This window comes from Fringilla coelebs (assembly GCF_963513975.1).
Source record: "Fringilla coelebs genome assembly, chromosome: 12".
Lineage (NCBI taxonomy): Eukaryota > Metazoa > Chordata > Aves > Passeriformes > Fringillidae > Fringilla > Fringilla coelebs.
This window is the reverse complement of record NC_140038.1, coordinates 4,456,746-4,483,954: the sequence shown is the minus strand read 5'-3', so window position 1 is coordinate 4,483,954 and position 27,209 is coordinate 4,456,746. Positions and strand designations below refer to the sequence as shown.

General features: G+C 53.4%; 1 protein-coding gene across 1 annotated transcript in view; it reads right to left on the bottom strand.

Moving 5' to 3' along the window:
* Window positions 1-218: 218 nt before the first annotated feature.
* HCN4 (hyperpolarization activated cyclic nucleotide gated potassium channel 4) overlaps window positions 219-27,209 on the bottom strand; it is a 99,685-nt gene continuing 72,694 nt past the window's right edge. The window contains exons 5-8 of the mRNA XM_084213647.1: window positions 18,278-18,424; window positions 16,933-17,173; window positions 13,916-14,080; window positions 219-1,767 (exon numbers count right to left, since the gene is read on the bottom strand). Coding sequence (XP_084069773.1) covers window positions 248-1,767; window positions 13,916-14,080; window positions 16,933-17,173; window positions 18,278-18,424 — 2,073 coding nt within the window. The 3' untranslated portion in view covers window positions 219-247. The remainder of the gene's footprint in view (window positions 1,768-13,915; window positions 14,081-16,932; window positions 17,174-18,277; window positions 18,425-27,209) is intronic.

Genomic DNA, 27,209 nt, shown 5'->3' with positions numbered 1-27,209 from the left:
AAAAATCTATAGCTCTAAGAATACCTGGTTATCTTTTTTTTTTTTCCCCGTTGTTTTTCATGTGGGTTTTTTTTTTTCTTTGTTTCTAAGCACAGTTAAACCTAAACAAAAGAAATGGAGGGGAAAAAAAAAGAAAACAAAGCAGGAGTGGCGTGGGGGGGCGGCGGGAAGGAAAGGAAAAAATCGCTCGGTGAACTCATCAGGAACTGAAGGGCAGAGCTGGCAGGAGCAGCTCCTGCAGGAGTCCTCACAAATTGGAGGGCAGTTTGGACCTGACGGGCTCCAGATCCCCCGTGAGCACTATGGACTCTTTGCGCCCGCCGGCGGCCAAGGCCAGCGGGTGCGGCAGAGAACCTGAGGACATCTGGCGCGGCAGCGTCACCCGCCCGGGCACCGAGCTGCACGGCTTCCCCAGGAGTCCGCCCCCGCCGCCGCCAGGGAAAGGAGAGAAGCTGGAAACAGATTCTCTAGAGGAATGAGGAGAGCTGCGGCGGCCCAGCGTCTGAGCCAGCTCCTGGGGCAGGGAGGGCTGGGACGCAGAGATCAGCTTGATGTCCTGGTTGAGGCGCGCCGGCAGCGCCTGGGCCGGGGGGCTGGCGGGCTGCGGCAGCAGCAGCGAGCCGTGCGAGCCCGAGGGCCCCGCGGGGCCGCTCTGGAAAGTTCTGGTGGCCACCGGGCTCTGGCTGGGAGGACTAAGGCCAGAAGGGGTGTAACAGGGAGAGGCGATGGCGGGCTGCTGCTGGAGCGGGGCGGCGGGGGCGAAGGGAGGCCGCTCCTGGTGGAGCTGGGCTATCGTTCCAGTCAGAGATCCTAAAGCACTTGGATGCGTTTGGCACAGGCCCGCGGACGGCCCGCCCGAGGCCTGCGCCAGCTGGCTTAGGCTGGAGGATGGAGAGTTGGAAGAAGGAGGGGCTTGGAAGTGGTTCAATCCCCCCAGGGTCCCGCTGCCCGAGAGCTGCTGCTGCGACTGTCCCCCCTGCAGTGGTCTCGTGGTGGGCTGGAACTGGTTCAGGAGACTGGGGGGGGAGTTTGATGAGAGCTGGGTGAGCGATGTCGATGGGGAGCTGGCCGTGGCTTGCTGGAAGTGCCCAAATCCACTGCTGGAGAGGGCTGGCTGCTGCTGTTGCTGCTGTTGCTGCTGCAGGGGCTGAGCCGCGCCCAAGGGTGACCCAGAGGGTGCACTCTGGAACTGGCTCAGCCCCACCGAGGAGCCGCTGCTGAGCCCCGGCTGGCCGGAGCCCCCCGGAGGAGACCCCACCTGGAACTGGCCCAGGCCGGCGGCGGCCGAGAAGCCGGCGAGCTGCTGGATGTGGAAGGAGGAGGACGAGGGCGTCTCGGCGCCCGGCGTGTGCAGCTGGGACGGCGTGCTGGACGGGGAGCCCACGGCGGAGGGGCCGGCGGACGGGACGAGCGACTGGAATCTCTTCAGCTGCCTGGGGGTCTGGTTGGGCTGCTGGCCCAGCGAGCCCAGCACGGACACGGGCGGGCGGAAGATGGCCGTGGGCAGGCGCGGGTGGTGGGTCAGGGCGATGGCCACCGAGGTGGTGGCGGCGGCCGCCTGCAGCGGGGCCTGGATCAGCGGCGTCCAGATGACCGGCGTGGGCGTGGAGGCGGCGGCGGCGGCGGCCGCCTGCACGTTGTGGGCGCAGTGAGCCATCTCCCGGTCGTGCTGCACGATCTGCTGGATGATTTCGTTCTCTTGGTAGTTGAACACCCCCGAGTTGAGGTCGTGCTGCACTTTGTGCAGGAGGATGGAGTTCTTCTTGCCTGTGGAGGAAGGGAGGAGAGAAAGGGTCACTGTGGGTGGCGGAGCCTCCCGCCCCACTTGCCTGGAATGGCTCCCCTCGGTGCCTGCACAGCCTCTGCCCCGGCACTGAGATGGCAACACCACATCTCCTGCTCCTGTGGAACCGACAGCCCCGGGTCCCACAGAGCTGCATGTCCAACAGGACACACATCCTTGGGCACCAACAGCACTGCTGGGAAGTGTGGCTGACTGGCAGCAAAAAGCTGATGGATTTGCAAGATTCCCATTTTGCACCTGAGCCTCCATTAGAGAAAGAGAATAAAACCTCAAAAATATAAACCCAGTGAAATCTTCAGCCCGTCTCCTACAGCTTCACCTTTTCCTCACCTGTCTCAGGTGCCTTGGTCACTCTGGAGTCAAATACAGGGGTTCACTTGAAAGGAGATTTCTCTTGATGATCTTGGAGTCTTTTCCAACCTGAATGATTCTGTGGTTCTATTCTGTGACTTCATGAGCTGGAAAAGCTCAGCTGGGCCAGGGAGGACCCTCAGGCATCCTGCAGCTCCTGTGCCCTTGAAGCTCCAGCTTTAGGGAATGTTCCAGCTGGATTCCCAGCCTGCAGCCAGAGTTTAACTCAGCTCTTTGCCCTTGCAATGGGCTGGAAAATGCAGTGGAATGATTTGTCCAGCCTGGGAGTGCAGCTGGCACTGGAGGGATGGAGGGATCACTGCTGGGCTAAGGGACAGAGCCAGGGCAGGGCCTGGCACCAGAGGGATTTCCTTTTGATCCCACCCAGCCAGCTCTCAGATCTTTGTGATCTGAGGCACATCTAGATGACATCCAGATGGTTGTTTGGTTTTTTTACTGCATGATGTAGCTTTTAAGTATAAGTGTGCAGCAGATAAAAGAGTAAGAGTTTAAGGACATGACTCTTACTCCAGCCAAATGGAAAATCAAACATCTGGCAGGAGAGAGCTGGAATGGCACTGAAGAGGGAAGGTGGCACCCTGGTCTCCTAAAGAGCCACTCTGCAACAGCAGAGTCTTGGATATAACTCACTGAGCTTCAAATCCAGCACCAGAAAAAGGTGAAACAACTGCTGCACCAATCAAGAGGAAATTGTACAAAAGGAGGGAGATCCCAGTCACTCCCACTGTGATGCTGGGAAGGTAAAATGTGTTTAGTTCTTGCTGCAAAGCATGGAGTGTACAGAAACCACCCCCATGAAAAACAGCAGTGAGGAAGAACAGCACATTCAGAATAGAGGTGATCTCACAGCAGCTGAGGAGGGAGCTCAGGGACAAAGGAAGCTGTTCCCAAACCTTCCCCTCCCTTGCAGGAGGAACCAGCAGCCAGGATTTGAGCCAAGCCCATAAAAAAGGAAGGAGCAGTCTGTAATTGCAGATACTGCCAGAACACGCTGAAGGTTTTCCCTTCCCTTTTTCACATCCAGCCTTTGTCACCCCACAAAGGACAGGGGGTGGCTCTGAGGGCTCTGTGGGTAAAGCTGCAGTGGGCAGAGCTGCACTGAAATGCTGCCAGAGTTCTGATCCTGGATGTGCACCCAGGACCTGGCTGCTGTGGGGAGGGGGGTGGGATGCTCAATGCTCTGCTGTTTTACCTACTGCCAATCGCTCCCTGCAAAAAAAAAAGGCAGAAGAGCTTTTGTTTCCCACTCAGAGCAAGATCCTAGCCTGGGAAGGACGTGATCCTGAAGGCAAGCAGAGTTTGGAGCTGCTGAAGTCATTCCAGGGGCTGGAAGTGTATGTGTGGGAATTCTCTAATGGGTGTTCATTGTATGCTGGACTGGAACAGCCCTGGACACCCCAGAGAGGCAGACCCCAGTCCTTCCCACAGCCAGGCACAGCAGAGGCAGCACCAGAGCCACCTTTAAATGGGCTTTGGCACAGGAGGCCACTGAGCACACACACAGAGTCATTCCCACCCAGATCTGCTAAAATCACAGCAAATGAGCTCCAAAGAGCTGCTTAAACACACTCAGAGACACAGACTGTGTGTGGGGAGAGCAGAACCTGCCTGGCTGCAGCTGCAGGTGAGGGAGGAGGTGGCCAGACTGCAGCACTCCAGAGTCACAGAGGGACTGGGACTGCAGCTTTGCAGTCCTGCCCTTGCCAGAGCCGAAGGGACAAATCCCAGCATGGGCCATGTGCAGCCCCTGCAGCACTGCAAGGTCAGCCTGTGCCTGGGACACACGCTGAGCTCACAGCAGCTGGGGACAAACTGCTGTCCTGAGATAAAACCAGGCTGAGGGGAAGGGCCAGAGCAGGGACATGAGGAACAGCCTCCCAAAGCTCCACAGCAGCCATGGCTCCGTGCTGGCATCACCACACCTCATCCCACTGTTCCAGTGCCCCACCTCATCCCACTATCCCACTGCCCTAACCCCATCCCAGTGCCCTAACCCCATCCCACTATCCCACTGCCCTAACCCCATCCCAGTGCCCTAACCCCATCCCACTATCCCACTGCCCCAACCCCATCCTAGTGCCCTAACCCCATCCCACTCCTCTCCCAGTGCCCCAACCCCATCCCACTCCTCTCCCAGTGCTCTAACCCCATCCCACTCCTCTCCCAGTGCCCTAACCCCATCCCAGTGCCCTAACCCCATCCCACTATCCCACTGCCCTAACCCCATCCCAGTGCCCTAACCCCATCCCACTATCCCACTGCCCTAACCCCATCCCAGTGCTCTAACCCCATCCCACTCCTCTCCCAGTGCCCTAACCCCATCCCACTCCTCTCCCAGTGCCCTAACCCCATCCCACTCCTCTCCCACTGCCCTAACCCCATCCCACTCCTCTCCCAGTGCCCTAACCCCATCCCACTCCTCTCCCACTGCTCTAACCCCACCCCACTCCTCTGCCAGTGCCCTGGCTGTGGCTCTGGGGCTGCTCCCAGAGCAGGGTGTCCCTGAAGCCCTGCACTGTGCCTTCCCTCCCTCTCAGGCCATCCCAGCTAGCTGGAAAGCCCCTCTGATTTCTGGCACCTGCAGCCTGGGTGAAGAGCAAAGGCAAGGACTGTGAGCCTGGGCTGCTGAGGTGGGAGAAACTGCTCCAGGTAATGGGGGCATGAGATGGGATCCAGTTTTGAGGGTCTCCTGCTCAGTGCCCTGGAGGTCTGTGTTGGCCTGTGGACTCATCACTAGGGAGAGAATACTGCTGTGCCCCCAGCCTGCCTCTGTAGAACACTTCTGTGGGTGCACTGCTGGGATTCCCAGGGGAAAGCACCCTGGATGCCTCCCAGCTGCACTCCAGCCCAGAGAACACAGGCCATGCTGATGCTTTCCAAACGTGCCTGATATTTACTGGAAGTGGTTTGATCAAAGCTCCTTAGGTTTGTGTCAAGTTGATGAAGTAATACCAGTAAAAACCTTGGAATGATTATTTCTGTTGTCTTTTAAACCAGAACACTCCATTTTCCCTTTGAAATCACATTACACTTCACTGTTTTCCTGAGCCCAGCTTGCCTCTATTAGCTGTTTCATTAGATCACATTTTTCTCTTCTGATTTGCCAAGAAAATATCAAATTTCTCCTCCAGAACACTGCAGAAGATTACAGAAAACGTTCTTCCAGCCATGAAAGGGGAGAGGAATTTTTCAAAACCATTTTTTAAAACTGTAACCGGTTGGCAAACTGAAAAATTAATTGACTTCCCCATTCTAATGAATTGCCTCATTTACACAGTGTTTCCACATGCCAGTATAAGCCCTGTGGATTGCTTCTGGAGAAAATCCTGCTTCCCTCCAGCCCCAGAGCAGAGTCCTGCTGGGACAAACATTCCTGAGGTGCTGCATGAGCCACAAACCAGCAGTGGGACAGAAAAGAGGAGTGGGACTGACTTTGCTTGGGCCAAGGTTGGTGCTGAGATTATTCCTCCTCCTCCTCCTCCTCATGGTTTGGAGGGATTGGGGTCAGTGGGTTCCACACCATCATGGTGCTGTTCTGGGGCCAGGTGGGGCTGGGGGCTCTGGGGGGGTTCAGGGCAGTCTCAGGGCAGTTTCAGGGGTCTCTGGGGGGAATCTCTGGGGGGTCCCTGACCCCTGTGTGCCCCTCAGGCCACCCCCAGCAGCCCCATCGTGGTCAAGGTGGTCTCAGGGTAATCCCAGGGGAGTCTTAGGGTGGTCTGTGGGGGTCTCTGACCCTGCTGTCCCCCCCAGGCCACCCCCAGCAGCCCCATTTGGGTAAAGGTGGTCTCAGGTCTCTCTCTGTTTTGAGGGGGGGGGGGGTGTCTCTGGGTGGTCTCAGGGGTCTCTGACCCTTGTGTCCCCCTCCCCAGGCCACCCTCAGCAGCCCCATCATGGTCAGGGTGGTCTCAGGGATCTCTCTGCTTTTGGGAGGGTCTCAGGGGGTCCCTGACCCCTGTGTGCCCCCCAGGCCACCTCCAGCAGCCCCATCTGGGTCAAGGGGTTCTTAGGGTGGTCTCAGGGGTCTCTGCTTTGGGGGGTGGTCTCAGGGTAGTCTGAGAGGTCTCTGGGTGGTCTCTGGGTGGTCTCTGGGTGGTCTGGGGAGGAACTGATTGAGGAACCAGTTCCAACCCCTTTTCCTGGCCTGGGTTCCGTGTCCCAGCCCCTGGCCAGAAGGAGGGCAGGGCAGTCAGCAGGGAGGGGGATGCAGCTGATGAGTGTGGTTCTGAGGACCCCCCTGAGATGAGGTTGTGTCCCAGCCCTGCTCAGTGACCCCCAGGGAGCGACTCCTGTGCTCCTGCTCAGCCATGGGGAAGCTTCATCAGGAGAAGCCAAAGGTTCTCCTGCAATGCAGCCAGGGAGGCTGAGTTTGTCCTTCTGGCATGTTCATCCTGAGGAGGGACAGAATGTAAGAACAGAGTGCAGAAGGCAGTCTGACACCTGAGGAGCTGCAGCTGGACTGATCTCCAAAGAGCAGGAACAGGGCTGCCCTTAACAGGCCACAGCTGTGTCCAATTAGAAGAGTGCTAAAAAGAGTGGCTTACCCCCTCCAGAAGGGAGATGGGGTTTGTTGGCTGTGAGGAAGAAGAAGGAGTCAGTGCTGTGAGGAGCTGCCCATGAGAAATCACCAAGAAGTTATGGGACTTTTGAAATATGATGAGAGCATCATCCCACAGAAATCAAAGTGCTGGGCACAGTGAGGTGCTGAGGTAAACAATCCATCCTAAATCACTGCTAAAGGCTGCACACCATCTCACTGAGACACCCCAGAGCAGAGGAACCAGCTGCAGTCACCCCAGCTCCCCTCTGGGCTCTGAGAACTCCCTGTGTGCCTCACTGCAACAATGGGTTAAATACAGGGGGAAAGGAAGGTGTTCAGAGCAAAGCTCCTGGGGCTTTGAAGTGGAGTGGGGTATGTAAAATTATGGAAACGAAGCAAACAGATGTTTGCTCCCCTAATTAAGAACTGCAAAGTCAGATTTTCCTCAACTGTAGATAGCACACAAAAGAACAGGGAGAAAGGCTCATGTGATTTCATAAAAGGAGCTGGCACTCAACAATAATTCTTCTATCAAACAATCAAAATTAGCTTTCTGTTGTTAAAATTCTGCCCAGACACGGGGGAAATTAGCTGTGACTTTCTGTTCCTTTCTCCTTTCAGTTCTCTCTGAGCCCACTGGCTGCACTTTAAGAATTCAGGTCATTAAATTGCTTTCTGAATTTGCATGTATTTGCAATAATCTCATTTTATTAGGCTGCCTTCTGCCCTGGCTTGTTGTCAGAGTGGCTGCTCCCACCACAGGGGTGCTTCTCTCAGGTTTTCACTGATTATACCTGGCACCAAGGGCTGGGTTGGAGCCTGGCTGCACATCCCAGCTCTGCTCTGGAGCTGGGCCTTCCTTGCCAGGGGTTCTCCTGAGCTGTCCCCTGCAGGAATTCAGTCCCAGAGGGGGTACCCAGCCCACCCTCAGGGCTGGGTTTGCCCTGCCCCAGGAGTTTTCTGGTTGGGAGGAGCTGCTCCAGCTCCTGCTGTGGTTTCAGAGTCTGTGTGCACAGGGAAATGAGCTGGAACAGGGAATTCAAAATCATTCTTTACCCCAGCCTATGGGTTCTTTCCCTGTTGGAAAGATGCAGGTGAAGCCTGACTGAGCTGCACTCCCTCTGTGGGAAGGTCTCTACTCAGAATTCAGGAGCCCTTTGAGGAGAGCTCAGCCAAACCAGCTGGATCAGCCCTAAGAGCATCCCCAAAACACTGCTCTGGAAACTGGGAGGGACTTCCCTGAGAGCCTGGCTGTGCAAATCCATGGATTTAAAGAGCTCTGACACCTGCCAGGGCAGCTCTCTCTGCATCCTGCCCTTCCCTTTCTCCCTGGCTGGATCCTCTCCACTCTGGGGGTGTTTTTGAAACGGACAATTCCCTCCCTGAACAGCTCAGGCCTGCCTCTGATTGCTTCCCCTCTTCCATAAACTCAATTATCCCCCAAAAAACGTGGTGTCCCTGTGCAGAGGCAGAGCACAGCCACACTGCTGCAGGTCCAGCACACCCTGAATGATGTTATCTGCTGAGTCTCAGCAGATAATGAAGGATGAAATAAAAATGGAATATCTAGAGCTGGGCAGGCTGTGAGTGTCCAGGGAGGGGTGAGGAGCTGTGGCATTCCCAAGGCTGGGACACCCTCAGGGCTCTCACTCATCACTGCAGACTGCAGCCAAGAGGTGCCAAGGTGCCTGCACACCCTGCTGGAGCTGGCAGCTGGGACAGGACAGGCTCTGGGATGCTCTGGGACACTCTGGACATGCTGGCAGTGTCAGCTGCTGCTCTCAAGTGTGGGCTGGCTGCAGACAGCTCCTGGAGTGCCTTCAAGGCAGGGAGAGGCCCCCAGGAGGAGAGGTGTCACTGGTGAGCAGCTCCTTCTTCATGTGATTAAAAAGAGGGCTGAAAATTATTTATAAAGGTGCTGGAATGGTAAAAGGTTCCCTGAGCAGGTGTTTTATCTTAGTGTGGGCAGCAAAGAGCAAGGTCAGGGATGGGGCTCCTGAGATCTCCTCAGCACCCTGCTCCCTCTCCTGGGGTGTTGGGGCTGTGTTCTCCTCTGGTCACAGGAGAATGGCATTCATATTCAGGTGAGCAGGGCTGCCAGGTGCCCTTCACTGAGCTGGAGTGATTGGCATTGCCCACAGCTGGTGAGTTCCTGACCCCTTTCCTTAGGCTAAACACAAAGTGCTCCAAGGCTGGGCCTCGGCTTCCAAAGAAAAGGAAACTCAGATATTCAGTTCCTGCTGAAGTCTGAGCTCCCCCCTGTGCTAGGGAGCATTTCCAGGTGTGATTCACCTGAGCCACCTCAGGAGAGACAAAGCACACCCTGAGTGCCTCTTCCTCTGTGCTGGGCACACCCAGGTCCCCACTGGGGTGTTGAAGGGAGCCAGAGAAATGCACAAGTGGCACCTGGGCTTTGTTTCCTCATGGACAGTTACATTTGTGCTTATTCAGGTGATGGGAGAGGACAGCACACAGGACAGCTCTCAGGGCTTGGACAAGAAGCCCCACCTGTGCCAAGGGCTGGGAATTTGACAGGAAGCTTTGTGTCCAAGCACACACCCTGTACCACTGCACAGCTGGGCCACAGGCACTTCTCTCCCTGCACCACTGGCTCCAGATCAGAACTGAGACCCACAGCCTCAAACCAGAGCTCTTTGTGTACCTCCAGCTGGATTTACCTCCTGATGGCCAGATCATGCTGCTCCTCTCACCTGCCCATTGAACAAACCTGGGACTGTATGTGGTGAAAGGGAAAGCTGGTGTTGAGCACACATTGCTGGAGTTATTTGCATTCTCTTGGAATCCAAAATGCAGAAAACTCTCAGAACTTTGGGCCTGTAAGCCAAAGCTTAGAATTGAACACAGGATTTGATCTGAGACCTTGGAAAAGCCTTCCAAACTGAGGTGATAGAAGTGAGAATGTAGATTTACAGTTTAAAGCAGAGGCATGCTAAGCTAGGTAAAGTTTAGAGTTTTAGAGTACAGCACTGTAGGTTTGTGTCTCATAACATGATTGGCTAAGAGAGCTCACACTGTAGCATGAGTCCATTAGATGAAATATTTAAGGATTGGGTCAAAAACATAAATATCCTTGTTGGCAGTGTTTTATTGGTTAATAAATCCTTAAAAGGCCTTGTAACTAGAGGGCCTGTGACCTTCTGAGCCATGCAGTGAAGATGTGAGCCAAACTCACCCTTTCTGCCTATGCAGAAGAAAAATAAATCACACCATCTAAAGCACCTCAGAGGTCCTGTCTCTAACTGATGCAAAATTCCTTCACAAATCCTCACAAGTGCCAAGGGGAGCAGCTCCCAAACACCCCAGCTCCCCCTCTGTGAGCATCACTGTCCCTGCAGAAGGGCTGAGGAGCTGAGGCTGGCAGCAAAGGCAGCACAAGGACAAGCAGGGAGGCTGAGGCAGAGCTTGGCACTGCTCCCAGCTGCTCTCCTCCCTGGCTCACCTGGCCCAGGCCTCCAGGCAGCACAGCCCAGGGGATTGGTCAGGACTAGACAAGCAGGGCTGCAAACCCAACAGCATCTCAGCTGCACAACCGTGGTCACGAGCTGGCAGGCCAAGAGTTTGGGAACAGCTATTTTTGTGGTTTGCTTGGAGACAAAGCTTTTAATATTTCTACCACTGTAGTATGTTGAACAGACACTCTCATACTGCAATAATATCATAAATTATATTTAGAGGCTGGAATTGTGTTGTCTTGGGTTTTCTTTGGGTTTTTTTGGCATCTGCAATGCCTGGAGGAAACTTAAGGCGTCTTTAAGACTGACTTCACTGGGATCCTTGTATCAAAACATATACAAGTGGTATTCAAAGTATATGCATTTCAAATGTGGGAAAAACTTCCTGGGGAAAATGAAAATAAGAACTTCCTCTGGCTCCTAGGAGGCTTCCAGCTCTCCCCAGGGCCATTGCTGTGGGTGGGGGAGCTGGTGGCAGGCATTTCTGGGTGTAGCACAGCACATGGAGCAGTGGCAGAGCATCATCCCTGCTATTCCCTGGCTCTGACAGCATTCACCACCCATGCTGGGCTTACTCTCAATGAGCATTTAAGTGGTGCTGTTTTACAAGTGCAAATACTTGTGGAAATCTCATTTTAAGCTCCAGTGGTCACTGAAAGCCAGTTTCAAAGGCAGGCAGAACAGAAGGGTGTGATTTATGTAACGGGGCACCTCACCAACACTGCCAGACAGAGAATGTCTCACTGCAGAGAGCACAACATCCCTGCAACCACAGACACTGCACACAGCCTTAGAGCCTGCCCAGGAACAAGGAAGAGGGACTGATTTCATCAGGGAGAAAAATGATCATTTGTCAGTGAATTCTGATTTCAGACCAATTTCTTTTCTGATTTCTGGATTTCAGACCAATTTCTTTGAGTGTCCACCTTCCAGCCCTGAGCCTGTGGAGTGTCACATGTGTGACATTCTGCAGGTAGAGGAGCTCTCAGAGCCTGAAGTTCCTCAGACTTAAGCAGGGCCACAAATCTTTGTAGCATCCCAGCCTCTGCCAAGTCATGGAGATGAATCCCTTCCTGCCCAATGCAGGCAGGACACCAGGATCAGCTCCCAGTAAGAGCAGAGGTTCAAGGTTACACCTGAGCTCTCTGCCCAGGGCTCTGTGTGCCTGCCAGCTCCATGCACAGCCCATGTTCCTGAGGAAGCCATGGCAGCACAGGTTGGGGGGCTCTCCTCTGCCCACCCACTGCTTCCAAACTGCTCAGCCCTGCTGTGGGAGTGCCTCATCCCTCCTCAATGAACCAATCCTGCTCCTGTTGCTGCATGGGCTGAGGCTCTGCCTGCTCCTTCTGCTACCACAAAGCTGAGACCATGTCCCAGCATATGTCACAATCAATAGGACCATGACACACCAAGTATCACCATACCATTCCAGAAAGCTTCCCCCCATACAGATCAACACCAGCCCTCATCAGAAGGCTGCAAGCACCTGCCCATACAGAGCAACATCACTTCAGGAGGCTGCAAACATCTGCTCCTCTGGTTCTTTAGCCCAACCTTTTACACCCCTCATGTTGATGCTGTGCCCTGTGTGCCCTCTGTTCCCTCTGGTGGTTGCTCAGTGCCCCTGGGCACTCCATGGCTCATTGCTGCTCACCTGCTTCCACAGCTGCACCCACTGGGGATGAGGCTGGGCCACAGCCCCACTCCCACCTACCACAAACTGTGCACCTACAAACCCACCCTTTCCAAACCCCCCCGTGGCCAGAAATCCCATCAACATCTCCCAGTGGGACTGCATGGGCTGAGATTTTCCTCCCTGCTCCCTCGATGCACAGGGGGAATATTGGATGGATCTCATCGTGGTACCAGAACATTAACAGAGCCCTCTGAATCACCTCCTGTACTCACTGTGGCCTGGGCTTCCCAAGGACATTGTCACCTGGGCTCCCCAAGGACATTGTCACCCTGGTTGTTTCCCAAGGACATTGTCACCTGGTCACAAGGGAGCCAGTGAATGCACCACTGACGTGGAAAGAGGCATCCATTTGCTTCCTCCTTATGCAGAGATCTTGAACTGGATGGGACAGGACCAAAACTGGTCCTGCTTCTGTTCATCCTTGCTTTTCAAGAACTGCTTTTTTCATAGCTTTAGTCCTCCAGAATGATTCCTGCACTTCCAGAGAGCCTCAGCAGAATGCAGTAACCTTGAATTCCCTCCAAAGTCACGGAATACTGCACTGCTCCCTCTGGATGGTGCACATCCCACAGGAAGGGAAGAAATGCCTTATTTACAGTCAGGGAATTCCATGGGATCTGCCAGCTCCAGTGGGGTGCCCAGAGCTCCCCTGGGCTCTGTGGGGCAGCTATAGCTGAGGAGATCTGGGCACCACCAAGGGCTATGGAGGAGCCATTTCCCAACAGTTCAGAAGCAGAGTTAAGGGAGCAGGCAGCTCTCGAGGGTGAGTGCCAGGGAAACCAGGGCACAGCAGGACTTTCAGTGGCACAGGGACCAGCAGAAGGAAGGGGGGGCAGTGGCACAGCCCTGCAGCAAAGGGCCTGTTGTTCCACTTGTTCTGTGTCACCTTCTGACCTTATGCTGACATTTGCAGCTGTCTGTGGAAGGGGAGCTCTCTCAGGGGAAGAAGCACGTGAGGTTCTTTGTGCTGGGTCAGAATTTTCCACGGATTTCAGTTACGTGTGCAGGGGCACAGAGCACAGCCCAGGAAGCACAGGATGTTCTGCCCACCTGATCCCAGAGAGCACCAGGCTGGAAAGCTGAGCAGCACTGAGCACCCAGACCTGCAGAACTTGAGATAAAGCCAAGCTGGCCCATCCCTGCATTGAGTTTACATTTTCTCTGTGGTTTGTACAGCCTCAGTGAAATACCCCAAGTGTTGGGCCTACTATCACTTCCAGCAGGGCCTCATTAGCCTGGGCTTTGCCAAAGCTTGTCTTCAGCTCAGAGCCTTTTCCTCAGGGGTCCCACTCTGTGGTTTGCAGCAGGTAATGAGATGCAGAGAATCCAGTCCCTGGCAGGAGAAGCCCCAGAGGCACTGCCCCCCTTGCTGGGGGGCCAGCTTAGCCCCCATCCCCCTCCCCTGATCACCCTCCTGGCCTTCTGCATTGTGTCCAGGGCTCCACTGAGCTTTCCATGCAGAAAGCAGTGGGAATGCAGGCACTGTGAGGGGATGGATAATGAGCTGCAGGAGATAGACTGGGACTCCAAAATGCTCCTCAGCTCTGCAGCCTTCCTGCATGACCTTGCATGAGTCACTTCATCTCTGTTAAACACCTCTGGTTGTGACCAAGGAATGTTGTCCTGCTCTTTAGTTGGAAAAGAGACACCTGGAAAGGATGTCTGGAGCACAGGTTGTGTCTCCCACAGGACAGGGAGCATCCTGTGATGGGTCACTGTGAGCTGTGACCATCACACAATCCCAGAATAGCTTGGGTCAGAATGGGCCTTAAAGGTGATCATGGGCAGGGTCACCTTGCACTGTCTCATTGTACTCCAAGCCCTGTCCAACCTGGCCTTGAGCACTTCAGGGATCCAGGGAAGGATTTCTCCCTGATATCCAACCTCACCTTACCCCCAGTAGGTTTAGATTGGAGTCCTTCAGGGAGCTGAGGCTGGACACTTCCCAACTGCAGCCCAGAACTGAGCAGCAAGCCCGGAGAAGGGCTGCCAAGGCAGCAGGTAAGGAAGGAGACTCTCCCCTCTGTACTCACCAATCCTGTCCAGCCTATCCAGAGCCACGGTCTCGAAGGCTCTCCTCATCATGGGGTACTCCTCCAGCACCTCATTGAAGTTGTCCACGGACAGTGAGTACAGGCGGCAGTAGGTGTCGGCGCGCACGCTGGCCGTGCGCCGCCCGCGCGTCAGCAGGCAGATCTCTGCGGGCAGAGAGAGGCTGAGACAGGGCATGGGCACCACCACACCCACCCTGCAACCCTCCCAGCCTCCCTCCCTGCAGTGCCCTCCCAGCTTCCCTCCCTGCAGTGCCCTCCCAGCCTCCCTCCACAGAAAACAGCCACAGTTCACATTCTGTGTGCACACCGATGTTTCAAAGCACCAGGGGCTCGCTCGGGGCGGCTGCCACACACAGCTGCCCTTGGGGCTTTGCTGGTTCAGTCAGGCACACAAGGTTTGTTCTGGTGGATTATCAAAGGCAGCACTGTGTGCTCACACTGGAGGAGTTGTGTTTCTCCAGGTCTTTGTGGGCACTGGGAGTAGAAGGTCAAGCCGTGCTCTCATTGAAGCCAATTGTCTCTAGATTTGTAGAGAGGCTCTGTGCTGATCTGCTGATCTCTGTGCCTTTGGTGCCTGGCTGTAATTTTGATCCCTGTACCTGGAACATTTGTCTTTCCACAGTTTTCAAATATTTTCATGTCTATGCCATCAGCACTGCCACATCAGCAGCACCTCCCACCTCGGGGTGTATTTACACTGCTGTCACACACTCCTTACTGCTCAGCTGGTTACTGAACACAAAGCCCTGCATTCAACCACAGCTCCTTCAACACCCAACAGAGAGCCCCCAAATCCTGCTTTCCCACTGCTTACACAGAGCCTGGGCAGCAGAGACAGGCACTTCAGGACAGATGCTGTGGGCTGCAGAGTGACAGCACCGTGCTCCCTGTGTGTGTTGGGTGCCAATCCTCCTGCACCATTCCCTGGATTCATGCTGAGCCTCCCCACAGCCCTGCTAGAGCAGCACCACAAGGTTCTGAGTGTGCTCCCAGGCTGCTTTCCCAAGGAAATGATGCTTAGGAGACAGTGCCACGTGTGTGAGGAGTTGTGCTGGAATGTCACAGGCAAAGTTCAGTCCCATCTGGCAGTCAGGGTATCCTGACTCCAACCCTCCACCTCCAAATGCCAGGCTGCAAAATCCTCATGCCCAAGTGAGGTTGTTCCACATGAACCAGGAGAAACAGGAGCATGGGAAATGCATAATAGGAATTCTTTAGAGAAAAGGCCTGGCAGGTTTTGCTCTGTCTCCCCTCAGCACATCATCAGAGGTGGTGCACTCAGAGCTTCTCCTGCAACCTGCCAAAGCCCAAAATCCTTCCCAGCCTCCTGCTGGTCCCACTGCTTCAGAGCTCTCTGCTTATACATTTTGCCTCCCTGCTGACCCCCAGGACACTTTGCTGGGCCACAGGCAGGGCAGATTAGGGACAGTTTATCGCTCCATGTTTATCCACCCCTCATGCACTAGATGCTGGAGAGCAGGAGTAGGAATGTGCCTGCAGAACTGAGAGCAGGCTGTTTTTACCTTTAGGTTCTCAGCCTCACCCACCTGTCAGAAGGAAATGAACCTGCAAGAACCAAGTTTCCCTGCTGTGTTTTGCTGTTATTTATGACCTAGGTTCTGTTGTGCCCACCAGTCACCTCTCCCTGTGTGGGAAATGGGTTTGTAGAGAATTCTCCCAGCCTGACAGAAGGCTTACACATCTGTGTGCAAACCCTGAGCTAAGAAATGCTGACTGAGAAATGCCATGGAATAGGACAGACATTGTTGGGAGAGAAATGGAACTGGAAACAGCTTTCAAGGGATGGCCTTGCAAGTAAGACCAGATACTTTGGAGAAACACAACTATAAAAGATGCATTTTAGATTATTGGCTTTAAAGCATTTGCAGCATGGTGTGACAAAAGCTGATAGGCCAAGAAATGCTGATGATGTAATTAGGAAATAGTTGGCTTCTGATTGTGATGGTGTGAATGATGACATCTGTATTGTCTCACCCTTCTCATGAGACTGAAAATGCAATAAAAGTTTTTCAAACACCTCTCAGCTGCCCCATCTCTGGGTCAGAAAAGGGTTAAATCCAACACCCCTACACCATCCTGTGGGAATCCATAAAAGCAGAGGGTTTTGGGAAAGCTGCAAAAGGCAGGCCTCAGAGACAGCAGAACTGTGACTGGAGCTAAGCAGCAGCTATGAAATAGGTCAGCAGAAAAATTATGTAAGAAGTAGAAAAGTAAAGACACACAGAACAATGGTCTGTGTACTAACACTTGGCTAGAATAACTCCCTAAGCTGCAGAAAAGTTTATCTAGTGAGATATGAGGAAGTTCTAAGCTTAATAATGGAGCTCTGTGCATTGTGTTTGAAGGCTCACAAGCAGGTCCTGTATCCAATGTGAGCAAGCATTGTTTGAACAGAAGGCACGTGTGCTTATGGTGCTGGGATGGAACTACTGCCAGTGTGCTTTTGCTTTGTGTGACTGGTCAAAAAACTCTTAAAGTGAGTTGTAGCATGAAGTTCTTTGTCTGCTGCCTGGGATGTGAGCTGCTGGCATCTTCCCAGTGTCATAACCATGTCATGAGAGTGATGCTGGAAAATAAACCAGCTCAAAGCACGTTCCCAGCAGTCCTGTCCTGTTTGTGATTTGTACAGAGACCCCAGCTGGTGATACCCAACATCAACAGGACAAAAGCAGGTTCCAGAGAAGAACCCAATCTCCATGACTGTGGAGAACTGCCAGGCCAAAAACATGCCTGGGATGTGAGCTGATGGCATCTTCCCATTGTCATAACCACGTCATGAGAGTGATGCTGGAAAACAAAACAGCTCAAAGCACGTTCCCAGCAGTCCCGTCCTGTCTGTGCTTTGTACTCAGCCCCTAGCCAGTGACACACCCCCTGTCTGGGAAGCTGCCCAGAGATGGAGAAGGAGGTGCTGGGGTCAGTCCCAGGTGGATCCAGGAAGGGCTGAGCCCAGCAGCCCTGTGAGCAGCACGCACCTCCGAAGTAGGAGCCATCAGCCAGCTTGGTCTCCTTGTTGCCCTTGGTGAGGACGCTGACCACGCCGTGCTGGATGAAGTACATCTTCTTGCCGATGGTGCCCTCCCGGATGATGTAGTCCCCGGGCTGGAACACCTCGAACTTCAGCTTGGTCAGCATGGACGTCACAAAGTTGGGGTCTGCGTTGGCAAACAGGGGCATGGAGGCCACCAGCTTGCGGCAGTTGAAGTTGATGATTTCCTGAGAGGTGTGGTGTGAAGGAGAGAGAGGAAGAGGAGAGGATGCACAGATGTTAGTCAACACCTAATGACCTGTGAAGATCCCCCCCTGAGCTGTGCATTTAAAGTGGGATAAAGTGGCAGTGCCTTGGTCTGGCTGGCTGGGCTCTGGATGCTCAGAGCAGTGCTGGAGGCAGCACCACGCTCACCTCTGCCTCCCCCGAGCAGGGACAACACTCAAACCTCCCAAACAAACACAGCATTCCTGTTTCTGCAGGAAACCTTGGGCTGTGAGGGAGCACACAGCAGTGAAATGCTGTCTGACAAAGCCCAGGGCTCCTCTCTGGGCAGGTGTCATAACTCACCTTGGCAGCCCCTGGCTCTGCTGCCCTTGCTTGTCAATGAGCTGTAAAACAGCACAAATGTGCCCAGGAGGAGAATGATCCCGGGCAGATGGGGACAGTGTCAGGAGAGGAGGGAGAGGTGCTCACCAGGCAGTGGCTGGATCACCAACCCTGGCTGCAGAAAGCCCAGCTCAGCTGCTCAGCTGTCACCACAGCCAGGCTGTGCCTCCCCTGGGGCTCTGTGTCACTCTCAGGGGTGACAGCTCAGGAGCTGCTTTGTGCCCTGGCAGCTCCCACTCAGGATGTGGTGCTGAGCCCATCACACAGCACAGCACTCCATGGGAACAGGGATAACTGGAGCAGGAAGAGAGAGAGCTGGGGAAGCATCTGAGTCCCCCCATGGGGGTTTTCAGAGGGGTGCCCTTTGAGACTTCAGCAAAAGCAGTTTTAAATCCTGGCTGGCCCTTGCTCAGCTCTTCTCTCTCCCATAGAGAGACATTGCTGGGGGACAAAGCCAGGGGACAGGCCCCTTCTGGAGCTGGTGAGTGACACACTGGTGACATCCCAGGGACAACCTGCATTGCCAGGCTTCAGCTGGGAAGGAAAGGAGGCTTCTCTGAAGGCTCCTCCTTCTTGTGACTCCCCCGGTGAGTGGGGCACGGATGCTGCCAGCACTTCATGCCAAGTTTTAGCCAAATACAAGAGGTGGGAGCTTCCTGATCCCCTGGCCCAGGAGCTCCAGAGCTCTCAGAGTGTGCCCTGCCCCTTGGCTGCCCTCTTACCTCACGCAGGGGCTCGCTCAGCTCCCCCAGGATGCTCTCCTCATCGAACATCTTGCCCTGGTAGCGGTGCTCGTAGTAGTCGTGGATGCGCTGCCGCATGTCAGCGGGCAGCTTGTGGAAGGACATGTACTGCTCCACCTGTTTGTACTGAGCAGGGACACACAAGGGCCACCAGTTACCAGGACAGGTCACAAACTCATGGGCAGCCCGTGCTGGCTTCCCCTGCAGCAGTGGAAGGACATGTACTGCTCCTCCTGTTTGTGCTGAGCAGGGACACACAGGGGCCACCAGGACATGTCACAAACTCATGGGCAGCCTGTGCTGGCCCTGCTCCCTTCCCCTGCAGCAGCAGCAGCAGGGAGGGCCTGTGCCAGCCCTGGGGAGTGTGCAGACTGCCCTGCTGTGTTCCCCAAATGGCTGCTCTGTGGTTTAACCTTAAGCTCATCCTCAGCTGGGTGCCTGTGCTGCCCTCCACACAGCCCTGTGGCAGCAGCTCTCCTGCCACAGAGAGAAACACAACTTCCCCAAGCATTGTCCTGGGAAAGGCTGGGAGAAGATCAGAGAAAAGAATGATAAGCAATTCTTATCTTTACTTGCTGCACCTGTTGTTGTGAACACGTGGAATGTGTCATGGAAATTTGTTTACCCCAGGGTGATTTCTTAATTAGCCAATGGTGATGGTGTTTGGACTACAGGACCAATTAGGGCAACCTGTATCAGTCTATAAAAGAGCAATGAGTCTCTTAATAAAGATTATTATTAATCAACCTTCTGTAATACATGGAGTCAATGCTAATTATTACCTGGCTGGGGGCTAATTACCATGAGACAGCCCCAGCTGGGAGCAGGGCTGAGGAAGGAGTGAGTGCCTGGCTGGGAGTGCCCTCCCAGCAAACAGGACTGTGCAGGGGGGGAGCAGGAGAGTCCAAGTGCCCTCAGGTGTTGGAATGCCTCAGGGCACAGGCCCAGGGACTGAACTGAAACCCCAGGGACACTGAGATATATGAAGCCACAAAGTGGAACAGAAATACAGATTTTAGCTTTTAGTAGAAACTTACACTAAGTGCCTTAACCTGTGTTAGCGTTCCCATAAACAACAAAACCTGACAGAAATACCTACACAGTTCTGAGTAATACTCTAGCAATGTTGTGTAAAATCTTAGACCACTAGAATTAGATAAAAAGAAAAACTAAAACCTTGTATTAAACTCATTAGTTTATACTCATGCTTAACCTATACTATGTATGCTAGAGAGCCTTCCTGCTAATTTACTACCTACCTGCCTACCCCAGATCCCACTCAGTTGCTGTTTCACTACTGCTACCACCCCAGAGATAACTCAGTATCCCCTTGGAACTCTCACCTTGAGAAGATCTTGGAAGAATATGGAATAAAAACTTGAGTGTCAATATAGAATGCAACCAGCAGCAGCCTGTTCCTTTCACTCTCACCTAGGGTGAATCACAAACCCACAGCCAAGGAAGGTTTCTCCATGGCACAGGGCAGGGCAGTGGCCAGCTGGGCTCCAGAGCTGTCACAGAGGTTGTCACAGCCCCAGGAGCTGTAACAGGACAAGCACAGGACCTGCCCTGGGTGTGGGCTCACAGCAGAGGGGCACACCCACATCAACCACCCCCCTTACTGGGCTGGAGCTGCAGCCCCCAGGCTGCTGCTTCTCCCCTCTGTGCTCCTGCCTACCCTGCCACGATGAAACCTTTGCTTTCCCATCCTTTCTTCCCCTTTTCTTCACTCCTGTGCCCCAAGGACTCGCCCTAATCCCTCCACATTTTCACTGGATGGTTCCCATTTCCATGGGGTCAGTTCCAGCGGAATGCAGGGCACACTCTGACTGATGGCAGAGCTTTGGGGGTGGATGGTGCTTTCTGTGAATTAAGGACACCTCCCTGAGGGCCAGGGCTGTACCGGGGTGTTGCTGCCCTGCAGGTGCTGCAGGACAAGGTGTGTGCAGGGAATGGTCACGCTCCTCTCAGTACAGGACACAATGCTCATTGTACTAATTGCTGACAAAAGGACTGTGCTGCTGCTTTCCCAGCCGTATTTCCCTTCTTCTCCCTCAGAAATGTGTTCCTGAATGTCCCTTTAGTGCAGGAGAGCCTGATTAGTGAAGTTGTGCTGGTTACAGCTCAGCTCCTGCTCCAGGCACAGCCTGTGCTGGCACTGCCAGCTCCATCTGCACCATGCTTGAGAGGGCATCACTCCAAGGAGCCAAGGTGGCAGAGGGGACACTCAGGGCTTCCTGGCACTCCCAAAGCACAGGAACTGCCTGGAAGTGCTCCTGATCCCTCCAGCCTGGCCAAAGGCAAGGGAGTCCCTACCTCCCACTGGCCCTTTGTCACCTGTGTGGCTCAGGCTCTGCAGGGATGGCTGTGGCAGGACAGGATGTGCTGGGTGCCCAGAGGAAATGAGGCAGGGAAAGGAAGTGGAAAGCAGCAGCAGAGTGGGAGACAGCAGCTCCCTTGTGGGCAACTCACCCAGAGAGAGTTTTGGAGGTGATGGTGTTGAAGCAGAAGGTTTCAGGGTTTCTGATGCCTCCTGCCACTGGAGAGGCACTGCAGCCTGAGACACCCATGGGACCTGGCCAACCAGGCACAGGATGTGTGGGACACTCACCAGGGAAAGGGAAATCATGAGGCATGAGTTTCTGCTGACTCAGGTTTATTAAATTCATCTAAAATCCACCAAGAGCTCTGCTTGCTTTAATGCTGCATTTTTGTTGAATAAATGATTTGCCAAAAATATCCCCTTAGGCTCTCAGCTTTAGTGCAGTGATTGAGCTGGAGCAGTGACCAGTGTCACCAGGTGCCTCTCCTCACCTGCTGCAGCCACCTGTCCCTGTCCTCTGCTCCACTGCCACTTGCTGTCCATCTCAACTGCCCTTTCCTCCCTGGGAAAAACATCCCCACGCTCCAAAAATGCACCAGCACTGGCTGGATGGGGTGACTGGGACTCTGCTTATTCACCACCAAACATGGATTTATGGCTTTGCAACAAAGAGCAATAAATTACTGCTCTGCAGTGTCCCCAGGGCCTGTCAAGAGTCCCCTGTCACTGCTGTCCCCAGATAAGGCTCCCAGAGAAAACAGGAGAAATTTACTCCCCCACCAATAAAGGTGCTGCTTCCCATTGCCAATGGAAATCAGGGTTATAAAAGCAAGCTGTGAAATAAGGAACCATCATTCTCTGCCATGGTTAAGGAGAGGGAGATCTTGTCTCTCCTGCCTCTGCTGGTGCTCCCTCCTCTCAGCCATGAGGGGTTTGGGGCCCTCAGCTCTCCCTTGTGCAGAGATGGGGTCAGAATTGAAAGCATCAAGCCCTTCTTTCCCTGGCTGAGAAACTGAAGATTCACTGGGGTTTTCCCCCTTCCCTTGGAGCTGCTGAAGGCCCCACTCTTGTGGGGTCAGGCAGATGATGCCACGTTCAGCTGGCCCTCTCTGAAGCCACTTGTGTCCTTTTGCTGCCTTCCACCTCCTTCCCCTCCTCCTCCTCTCTGCTCAGCTCCCACTTGTCTGCCTGTCCCCAGCCTGACCTGTGCTCAGAGCTTAGTGGCCTCTCTGAGTTCAACTAAAAACACTCATTTAGGAATTATTTAAATCTCTCTGAAGACAATTGAGCCCATTTAAATCCCAGCTCATTTTCTTAAGTCTGTTTTTCCTCAAATAGCCCTTGAAGGAGGTATTAATATATCAAAAGGAAACCATTCAGCTGAGGATTTTTGCTCCTCTAGCTGGCCACTTTCTCTCCTCTCTCACCACTTCCCTCCCCTTTTAGCAAAGCTCTGACTCTCACAGCCCAAAGAGAACTGAGTATTTTAACTCCTTCCATGCCCTCAATATCCATCAGGAACCCTCCTCTCTCTGGGATAAATCACTGAACAGGCTCAACCTTGCCCCAGTTCTGAAGGTGAAAACCACCAGGCACAGGGGGGATTATTGGGGTGTCCTGTGCAGAGCTCCACAATCCCTGAGGGTCCCTTCCAACCCTGCACATTCCATGATTCTGGCACTGCTTGGATCCTTCCAGGATCAGCCTGAGCTGACTGTGGCACTGGGTTTAATCCCAGTCACAAATACCTCCACATCTGGAGCCCACAGAAGCCACCAGAGAGGCAGGAGGCTCCAGAGGAGCATTTCAGCTCAGGGAGGGATGGTGCTGCTCTGCCAAGGCTGGGGTAGGAGCCACCCTGAGCAGTGCTGGGGCTCTCCAAGGGGAGCAGTGCTCCACAGGGGGAAGATCAGCTCATGGATTCACCACATGGAGCCTGCTGACAGGACACAGTGCAATCTCTGGTCTCTGATTAGGAGTCAAACAGGAATCATCAAACCCGAGGAAATGCTGACTTCTGGGGTTTTTTTCTCTCTTAATCCATTCATGCTCCCACCCTCAGGATCTGTGTCATTCTCATGGAGTCACAGGAGGGGTTTAAGGAACAACAGAAGTTCTGTGACAAAAACCTGGCAGCTACCTCCACTGCAAGAGCTTTCTGTGATGTCCTGGTTGTGAGCCTTTCCAAAGGCTGGATTCATTGACTCCTGTACCATGCATGGCCCTGGCTCATTGTGCTCATTTTGTCAGATTTCTGCCAGAAAATGACTTTTAAGTGTCACCTCCTGGGAAATGGAACACTTTTTCCCTTACTGGATGGTACCATGGAGTATTATCTTACTCAGGGTCAGGCTCCTGATCTCTTGCTGTGGTACAGACAATTCCTGGAGCTTTTTTTCCACTTTCTGTCCACATTCCTTGCACTGGGGATGGCTGTGAGTTGCTTCCCCTCACTCCTATCAGCTCCTGTTGAAGCAGGGATTTTGGACAATCCCATTACTGGGCTGGGAGATGGCACTGGGCTGAGCAGGACCAAGAATGAGCTCCTGTTCAAGCAGGGATTTTGGACAGTCCCATTCCTGTTCAAGCAGGGATTTTGGATAATCCAATTCCTGTTCAAGCAGTGATTTTGGACAGTCCCATTCCTGTTGAATCAGGGATTTTGGACAGTCCCATCCTTGTTGAATCAGGGATTTTGGACAGTCCCATTCCTGTTCAAGCAGGGATTTTGGATAATCCCATTCCTGTTCAAGCAGAGATTTGGACAGTCTCATTCCTGGGCTGGGAGGTGGCACTGGGCTGAGCAGGATCAATAATGAGCCTGAGGAACCCCCTGTTTGCCTCTGACCAACTCTGCTGCTCAGGGCTCTGAGGAAAGCAGATCCAGGAGCTGTGGGACAAATCCCTCTGCATGAAATGTGGGTGCTGAGCCCAAAGGTCTAATCCTGTGCCTGCCAAGGGAATGCAACATGCACAAACCTGCCATCAGGGCTATGGAACAGCCTGGCTTCCCTGGGAATGGCCCTGAAGGGAGTGCCTGGCTGGGCTGGAGAGCCCACATCCTGCCAGAAGGCACTAGGCCAGTGCAGGGCACTTCTAGCCATGGTCAGTTCATCTTTAGAAGTGTCACAGGACATTGTGGAGATGTCAGCTCACTGGAGCCACACATCTGGAATGGGACAGGGCAAAGGGACCAGCAGTGCTGTCTGCAGAAGAGCAGAAGGGGGTGAAGGAGGTGAGATATGCCCCCAAGGCTGGAGATGGGGACAGGGGAGCAGGAGGTGTGTGTGCTGCAGCATCAGCTCTTCAGCTATTTATTGATTTATCTATTTATTTATGTACAGCTCCAGTGCCAGCATGAACTCCCAGACTGGTACTGAGGTTTGAAACCCCTCCCTGGGATGGAAGAGCTGACAAGGCCATGACAAGACAGGCAGGTGCCACATGATGGCCACAGGGCAGGACCTGTCTGCCTTCCAGGCCCAGGGTGGAGATGTCACAGTCTGAGCTGTAACCCCACTGTTTCTGCCATGTTTGACAGCCTCAGAATGAGCCTGCTCACAGGAATGGGTAAACCAAGTTTAAGTCCACCAATGACATATTCTCCTGCAAGAACAGGAACTGCTCAACCCTGGTCTGGTTAAGGCAGTTTGCACCACAAGACATTCTGAAAAGAAGCCATGAGGTTTTTATTAAACAAACATTTCTGTTTTATAACCAACCCAGGATTCTTTCAGGGAAAGGATTAAATAAAGCTAAAGCAACTGACACAATTTCTGAGTTTCTGGCTGAGATGAACACCCCATTTCTTGCATTCTTTTGGCTCTGCAAAGCAGCCAGAAGCCCCTGACTGCAGAAAAGCAAAGCTGCCCTGGGCAGTGCTGGGACCCCAGGGCACAGCAGGGGCCCTGACACAATCACTGGAGCCATCACTTATCAGCCTTGTTATCAGCCCAGGCTGCTTTGATTGACAATAGTGTGGGACACAACAGTGCTCAGGCCATCCTTGCACACAGGGAACAAAAACCCAGTGCTGGCATGACAGGATAAAGCCAGGCTCTCCAAACTTTTTCCAATTAGGAAATTTGATTACATTTTGCATTTGATTAAGTGCTGCAAACACCTTTAATTTCTGGAGTGCTGCACTCCCTGCCCTCTCCTTCACACACATTACCCAAGGAGTGAGTGAGCTCTGCAGCTCCCTGACCTCCACCGTGGCTGCTGGCTCAGGTGACTTCTCCAGAATGCCTGTGAGCTCAGAGAATGTGAGGACAATCCCTGAGAACTTCCTGCTGACCAATCCTCTCAGGAATGTCACTTCCAACCCTGCCCAGAGTGGCAGAGGATGTGAAGTTGTCCCTGCCAGCTCAGTGGCAGGGAACTGTGGCAGTGTGTGCCCACTGCAGGCTCCCAGAGCAGCTGCCAGAGCCACCACAGTGTGTCTGTGCCCCTGAGCCCCAGCAAGCAGCACAAAGGGTTAATTAGCTCTGTGGGCACGGTGCCAGGCTGGTGGGATTATCCAGGAAGGATCTGTGCCCCCAGTTCCCTGCTCAGGCTCATGGGGAGCAGGAGAGGGACTCCAGCTCCTGCCCACTGCCAAAGCAGATCTGGGATTCCCATGCCAGGGGCTGGACCTGCATCCGGGCACTCAGCAACGCCTGAGAGCTTCTCCTCAAGTCCATTTGTCTAAATATTCTGAGGTTAATGAGACTCTGGAGCTCTGCAGCACCCTGGAGCTGTGAGTTCCACAGTTTCCTCATGGACCATAAAAAAGCTCAAATCCCTCTTTAAACTTGTTGCTAATAAAACTATTATTTTACTATTAAACTAAAACTATTATTTTACTATTATTAGGCTGGTGTCCAAGAAGGAGCAAGGAGTGCCTGAGCCCCAGGACAGGTCCCCAGCTCTCAGAGCACTGGGCAGGCCAAGGGCACTGTCTGAATTTCCTCCTCAACAAATCCTGGTCCAGCATCCCCAACAGGGATAGAACATTCCAGTTGTTTTATTTCAGCCTTTCCCATGACTAAACCTTCCCCAGTTTCTCTCTGCTGAGTTCAGGGTGCTGACAGAAGGGCTGAAATGTTCCAGCTGCACAATGAAGTGCCTGAAGAGGCAGAGCAGGGATCAGCTGTGGGCTGTGCAGAGGTGTGAGGGGCTGAGGGGTGATGGCAGTGCTCTGCAGGGCTTCTGAAGGGATTCTCTGCTCAGTGTCCCCCTGCAATCCTGCTGCAGAGACACTGCTGGGGAATACTTTACTTATGCTAAAGACCTTGGCCACGTTTGAAATTCTGCTTTAAAAAGAAAAGGAGCCCTTGAGCATTAGGATTTCCATGGGAGCATTATTAGGGTGCCACTCTGAAGCTCCCCTGGGCTGGGGGAGCCCAGGCAAAGAGGCTGTGAAGAGCCCAGTGACAAGGGAAAGTGCAAGTGCCACCCCAGAGTCAAGAGGCATTTTAAGAACAAGAGGCACTGCATGGACTGCTCAGGGAGGAGGAGGAGGAGGGAGGAAGGAGAGCAGAACCTGAGGGGAGATGAGGCTCTGGAAGGAGAGATTAGGGCTTTAGTGGGCTCTGCAGTGCTGACAGCAGCAAGCCCTGCCTCTCAGGGATGCCTCAGGCTTAGCTTTTATATTTTTCAGGTTCTGTGCTGCTTTAGTGGGTGGGTCTGGGCTTCATATTATGGGATGGTGAGCTCTCCTCACAGAGTAGGGAGACAAAACAATTCCTGCTCTAGCTGGGGACCAAGGATAAAGAAACCAAATCTCAGCCCCAAGAGCACAAACAACGTGGACCAAAGAGAGAAAACAAGAAGGATGACACTGCATGGGCTGGAGCTGTAACTGGACAATTAACTCCAAAATACAAATGGACCAAAAGTTATAAAAGTGACAGACCTCGTGACTGGCTGTCCATTTTTCTGTGGCCATTTTGGGTTGTGCTGCCCAAGGTGGATCTGTTGAGGAAATCCTTTGAATAAATCCCTACTTTACTCTTGAGCTCAGCCTAGTCTCTGTTCTAGGTCAGCCTTCACAAGGCATCAGCAGCAGTCCCTGCTCTGGGTGTTCCTGGGGAGCTGAGCCTCCCTGCACCCACTGGGATGGGAGAGTGACCCTGACTGGGATAGGTGAGTGTTGTGGTGGATGATTCTCACAATTAAAAGGCAAATATCATGTACATGTGATAAGAGAAGTTTTATAGATTTATAGTTAAGTTTCACCTCCCCTTGTGTTGTTGTCAGGGGTGGCCTGGGTTTGGGACATTTGGGAGGGTCAGCTCCTTACTGTGGCAGCACCTGACCTCCAACCAAGGTGTCACCACCACTGGGCAGTGAAGGATTCAATGGACAGAACTTTGGGGGAATTAAAGGGTTAAAAGGCAAAACCTCCATTGTGTGGATGAGCACATGGTGGAAAAACTCCTCTGCTCCTGATGCTGTAATATTTTCTCTATCCAGTCTCCTGTTGTATTTTTGATAAGGTTTTAATAAACCTTTTCAATTGTTTTGGAAGTGAGCATCATTTCTCACAATGGGGGCTGAGCACCCCTGCCCTGCTCCAAGGAGCTGCAGAGAGCAGCACCATCATCC